This window comes from Medicago truncatula, chromosome 2 (assembly GCF_003473485.1).
Source record: "Medicago truncatula cultivar Jemalong A17 chromosome 2, MtrunA17r5.0-ANR, whole genome shotgun sequence".
Taxonomy (NCBI): Eukaryota; Viridiplantae; Streptophyta; class Magnoliopsida; order Fabales; family Fabaceae; genus Medicago; species Medicago truncatula.
In genome coordinates this window covers 11858448-11864333 of record NC_053043.1, presented here as the reverse complement: position 1 = coordinate 11864333, position 5886 = coordinate 11858448, and the positions used below count along the sequence as shown (strand labels likewise).

The window sequence follows — 5886 nt, the reverse complement described above, 5'->3', positions numbered from 1 at the left end:
GAATACAAAAATATCATACAAGAACACATCAAAATTTATGTGATTCACCCTAAAAAATGAGAGTTCTGTCTACACAGGCAAAGGCACAGACAAATTTCACCATGACCCGATGAATTGCAAATGAAATTCATTGAAGAACTCTCGCTTACACAAATTTTAGCTTGAAATTTATCTTTCTGTTGTTTACAAACTTATCATGTAATTTGTTCATTCTAAACACCTTATATAGGTGTCCCAATGCACATAAGGTGTCCAGAATCAGTTTTTTTTTATTAATATCTACGAAAATCAATTCCTTTTTATGTAGAAATGTAAAAGCTTTTAAAAAACTTAAAAAAACAATTATGATTTTGGAGAGGTAAAGTCACAGTAAAAAGAAATATACATTTCCACCACAAACCTGATAACATATTCTACTTTACAGTGTGTTCACAATTGGAGAACTTTGACACCAAAAAATTGACGAAAAATGGCAAGCTAACCCCGCAAACATCAATTGTGGAGCAAAATAAATAATTAGACAGATAAAAGAGGACTTTCTGAATTTTCTATTATTTTAACCAACCAACATATGCTATCCCTAACAGTAAATTTACATGCTTTTAGCATCCGCTTTTGAGGAAGGAAGTGTTCCAAAAACTTTATCCCAAAGTGATGAAGTGATCCCAAATCCTTTATCTTGGATCCTAAAGTGATGGTTCAAGTGGTACTTCTGCAGAAAACCAGGGAAAGATGATTAGGCTTGTATAGTTTGCAAGACGGAAATAATTGGTTGGTAAATGTATTCTCCGAAAGGTAGCAAATAAATAAAGTGATAGAAGAACAGAAAATTAACAATCCTTAGCAGAGGCTTTCAAATAAGTCTGTCCAATGTCCATTACGTATCTTATTTTTATCGAAGACAAAGTTAAAAGAAGGCAGGAAAAATAACAACTGTGCCAACTGGTTACATACACGTACCTAGGTTTAATGTCTTTCAATTTCTACTGAAATTGAATACTTAAATGCTAGAAGAACCGACTTTGATCAGCTAATAACTGGTAAATTATACAACCGTTTCTATCCTTTTCATTGATTTTTATTGGAACAAAATGATTTTGCTTAGAAAAATATTGGAGTAACGAATGGTAATTAAATTGCCATCCACAGTTAAATATTGGAGTAACGAATGGTAATTAAATTGCCATCCACAGTTAAAGGAGGAAGGGAAGTGCTTTTACCTTCAGGTTTCGGGGATGTTCAGTCTTTGGCTGACCATGGTGCAAGTAATAATGGGTGCAATCATATATTACATAACCCAATAAGCCGCCGCCAAATAACGCAGGAGTAGTTGAAGGGGTGGAAAAGAGCTTCACCGCGTTCCAGAACTGGAGTCCGCGAAATACAAAACACCAACATCACTTCATGGAATTTTAAACTATGTGTGCAAAAATTATCTGAATCTTACCAATATTGACATATCTATATTGAGGATTAGTCTAATAATTTTATAAAATGTAAAAAAGTCTTCTCGCATTTTGAAAAGAAAGCTACAGATTGTGTTATAGTAGTACACGACTGGAGCCAGGAGAGTCTGTCGTGACTTCACTCAAGAAATCCATAAACAACAATTTATTTGTTTTTCTTAAGCTCCTATCAAAGAAGGTTATAAAATATCCTTAAATTATTATTTGAAGAATCACTGTCTTCCCACATGAAATTAAATACAAATTCAACTTTAGTGAGAGATCTTATCCACCATTCTTATACTTCACTCTGTTTTAAAAACAAATATCCGGCTTCAAACAGCCAATGTTGGACCCATGGTGATTTTCCTTCCAAATTATGTTTTTAAACAGTGCCATGCAGTGCCAGGTTACAAAGAATCCATCTAATCTTACTATTTAAGTAACCATTTGAAATAATAAGAAAACTTCGATGTGAAACTCCTTAAAGGAGTAATTTGATGAAAAATTGTTGTAGGAAAAACATTGAACCTGATTGGTGAGGTGAGAAACCAAATTGAACAAATTTAAAAAAGAATGACCGACATCCACAGGTTTTAACAATATTATAATAAAAAAATATACAAGGACCAAAACCTTAAGTCAGGTTTCTAATCAGATAGGAGACAGTCTTTGCTTTGGATCTAACTCAGCCTTACAAAACTGACTAATAAGGCGAGAGGATTCCCTAGGTTTTAAAAGCTGTACTTAGACTTTTTATCAAGCCAATGTGAGACTTGAATTTCCCTGTCGAGGGAAAAAAAACTAATTACTCTTCTGGTCTCCAAATTCCTATTACGAGGAAGAATTCATTGATAAAAACATAGACGAAATCTCAATATTTCTTCATAGCCAATAAAGTATTTGAAAATTCAGCACATAATATGGCAAAAAATAGATACCGGGAACAATAATATAGCTGTTGCAGTAGGAGGGAAAACAAGTCTCAAACCATCCATGGGGTGTTTGTGGTGGCATCCATGTAGAAGATAATGTATGGTATTCCCCCTAAAGCAACATTTGACCAAAAAGCATTACGGAAATAAACTTTCAGTGTTATTCAAAACCAATAAGCTGTTACTCAAAGCAGATATGGTTCAAGACAACTACATGCAAAAACTACTAAGTAACGCTAGCAACACATTCTTTTACTAACATTATTTATTATAATGTAAAATCTCTATAAAATCCACTAAATCATGTTAGTCCCACTTTTTATATAGTAGGACACACCCCATTTTTAGGGAAACCGGCATGCATGTTATTACGATAATAGAGATAATAGAGTGTGTTAAAGAATGTGTTGCCAACATTTCTTAAATCAACTTATGATTTCATGCTATGGAAACAAAAGGGAACACAGAGAGAGATCTAACCAGTAGGTCTTTGTTTTAATGTGGAAAAGAAAACGGTGCAATGTATACTCAAGCAATGTCCACACAAAAATGCCAAGAACCACCATCAGAGCTATATGTGGACAGCTGAGGCCCATTTGTATAGAGTTATATACAAACCAACATACAACTGGAAGCCAAATAACTGGTATTGCCCACCAGACAGTGAGGGTCAAGGACTGTTCCAAACAGTAACAAGTCAAGTACACATGATATTAAATGTATAACATAACATACAAATTAAAACCTTCAATTGCTTGTAAAATGGTAGATTATTAAAAGGATTGAAGATAGCAACGTGATCGCTTTAGTTGCAACATGCTAATCAAAATCAAAGGAAACCTTTATCCAAAAGCTATATAACCAGAAAACTTTATCATTACTATAAAACTAGAAATACACGGAAACAATATAAGATTAGGAGTGATTATTCACAGAGAAACTTAGATTAGAGAGTATTCATGACAAGATAACTGAAACTCGCCCAGTGAAGTTTCATCATGTGAGAAAAAGGCAAATAAAAATCCCTGAAAAAATATGACATGTGGAAGATAGCGAAATAAATTTTCTGGAGGAACTACGGTCATAGAAAAATTGTGAAGAAACCTATGAAAAAGACCTTGCTCTAAACATTTTTACCAAAAACTTGTTTTTTTATAAATCCAACATCATTAACTGATCTGCCTAGCCTAGCCTAGCAATCCCCACCCCCGTCCCTACACCGAGTGATACAAGGCTTAGTTGTTGTGGACATGTTTAATGATATACCTCCAGAACCTCATTTTGAAAGAAACGGGGACCTTCCTTGCTAACAATGGGCTGATGAACCCACTCTTCATAAGCCTCACCAAGATGTCCAACCTACAGAACATTAAAAATTTGTTCAGGCTCTTTCAAAATTACTAAGTATACATTATATGAAGTACAAACTACCCACTTGTTATCACAACCTAACTTTACACATAAAATTAAATGAATACGTAACATTTGAAATCTACTGCATGAATGGAAAAAAATTTGAAACAGAATTTTTACGGTTTAAGCCTGTACCTGGAAAACAAGGGGCTTATCCAAATCAACTACAAAGTTCTGGGCAACCATCTTGGTACTGAACACCAAAAATAAAAAAGTGTTAATCACTTAACAGAAAACCAATTCAATGATAAAAACAACGGTGACGCAAAAGCATAATATTATGAAGCATTAAATATGTTAGGAAACTATAACCAACATTGTTTTCACATGCCTTTCTAATGACATCAATGTCAACCTTTCTTGTAGGAAAAAGTCAGAAGCATGACATGTCAATATACAACAAAAAAACTAAGTACTAATAATCTAACTGGCTTATATATTATGCTACATACCAAAAAGTATATAATTCTCATTGCTTAATGCCAAAGCTTACGTACCAAATTAAAATTTCTTTGTCCCATTCTATAAACACTCTTACAGCCACCAAAAAAGACCATAGTCGTTTTCATCTTACTATAAATAAATACCAAACTTTTTCACTCGTCATCATCAACATCACAAAAAAAAAAAAAAACTAAGCAACAATAATTTTACATGCATAACCAGTACAAAAAATACATCAAAAAAATAAAATTCACTTAGCATCAACTTTTTTTTTCCTTCACAATCCTAAAAAACAATTAACAATTCAAATTCTCTTTCTCTAAACTCTCATCGTAACTTAGAACAACTAAACAAATTCTCAATTTTCACAGCAAATACAGAATTGAAATCTAAGAGCAAATTAACAACAACGCTATCAACTATGACATATCATTGAATAATCGAATTAAGCAGCAAAATTTTCGAAATTGATAAAAACGAAACAAAAATCGAAATTAGGTTTTAAGCAAACAAATTCATGAAGACGAAAGTGCTGAAACAAAAGCAAAATCGGATCTAGAAATTGGAAGTGAAGAAGAGAAAACTAACCGGACAGTAGAAGTAAACAATGCAGGTGAAACCGGAATCGGAAATTGATCGGAGAAGCACCGTGCACGGCAGCGAGAACCACCGTGAGAGATGAGAACAGCGCCGTTCCCTTCTCCGCGTAGAAAAAGGGATTGGGGATAGTGTTTGCGTGTTGTGTTGAGTGATGATGCAATGATTTAGTGGGGTATAAGAGAGATGATCTGGACCGTTCGATTTAAGAGAATAAACTCTTGAAGATGGAATCTAGCCGTTGACAGACTGGCTGCATGGGGGATCATGTGTTTTCGTTACGTGGTGGGATTCTTTGGAGAGTGTGTATTTCGTCAAGTATATTTTTCTCCTGAGAAATGATATTTTAACGTCTATAACTTTTGTGACAACTTTATTTTTCATATTAACATTTTTTTTTTTTTACGTTATCTCTCTATTGCTTTGGTTTTCGTATCAATATTACTTTTTTTCCATAAATTTTGGTTGTCAAATCAATTATCATCAAATTGGTTGTTCAAATAACACACCTCTTTTCTTTTTTGTTATAATATTTCTTTTGACTATTGATTTATTTATCTTTATCATGATAAACTAAGATATATTTTGAATTTTGTTAATAATATAGTGTTTTAAATATAATAACATTCAAAATGACATCCCCTAAAATAAACATTCGAAACGACATATTTCAAGAGCGAAGCTCTACCAACTGAGAACATCAATCGCAACAATCTGATAATTAAGTTCGAGCAAGCATGAAGGAGTCAAATCAATCTTCATTCTTTTCCTTGGCGCGACTAGGCCGTCATGGAATTGAACTAGAGAGCTTGCCCGTGAAGTAAATCAATGCACCAATCAATAGATTCCTAGGCTAGGGTTTCATAAAATTATAATGGCATAACATATCAAAATAATGTTATAAAGGGTCTAATAGCATAACAAGTCTAGTAACTTATTATTTAACTTTTCCCCTCATACTCATGATGCCATGTCATGATGCATCGAAAGTTTGTCAAACAAAAAACAAAAAAAAAAAACATACTCAATAATATAAACTTAAAGTACTACCC

At 33.3% G+C, this 5886-nt stretch overlaps 1 protein-coding gene across 5 annotated transcripts; it reads right to left on the bottom strand.

The window, feature by feature from the left end:
- Positions 1–363: 363 nt before the first annotated feature.
- Positions 364–4991, bottom strand: LOC11426615 (dihydroceramide fatty acyl 2-hydroxylase FAH1). Of its 5 annotated transcripts, none has more exons than XM_003594552.4 (7): positions 4826–4991; positions 3929–3986; positions 3647–3739; positions 2861–3057; positions 2387–2492; positions 1221–1367; positions 364–712 (listed from the first exon to the last, which is right to left on the bottom strand). In XM_003594552.4, exons 2-7 carry the CDS (start codon positions 3977–3979, stop codon positions 593–595), a joined length of 714 nt encoding a protein of 237 aa, XP_003594600.1. In that variant the 5' UTR covers positions 3980–3986; positions 4826–4991; the 3' UTR covers positions 364–592. The 5 variants fall into 5 exon arrangements, with proteins under 5 accessions (XP_003594600.1, XP_039686336.1, XP_039686337.1 ...); XM_039830402.1 differs by having other exon boundaries at positions 4831–4991; XM_039830403.1 differs by having other exon boundaries at positions 4886–4984.
- Between the last annotated feature and the right edge of the window lie 895 nt (positions 4992–5886).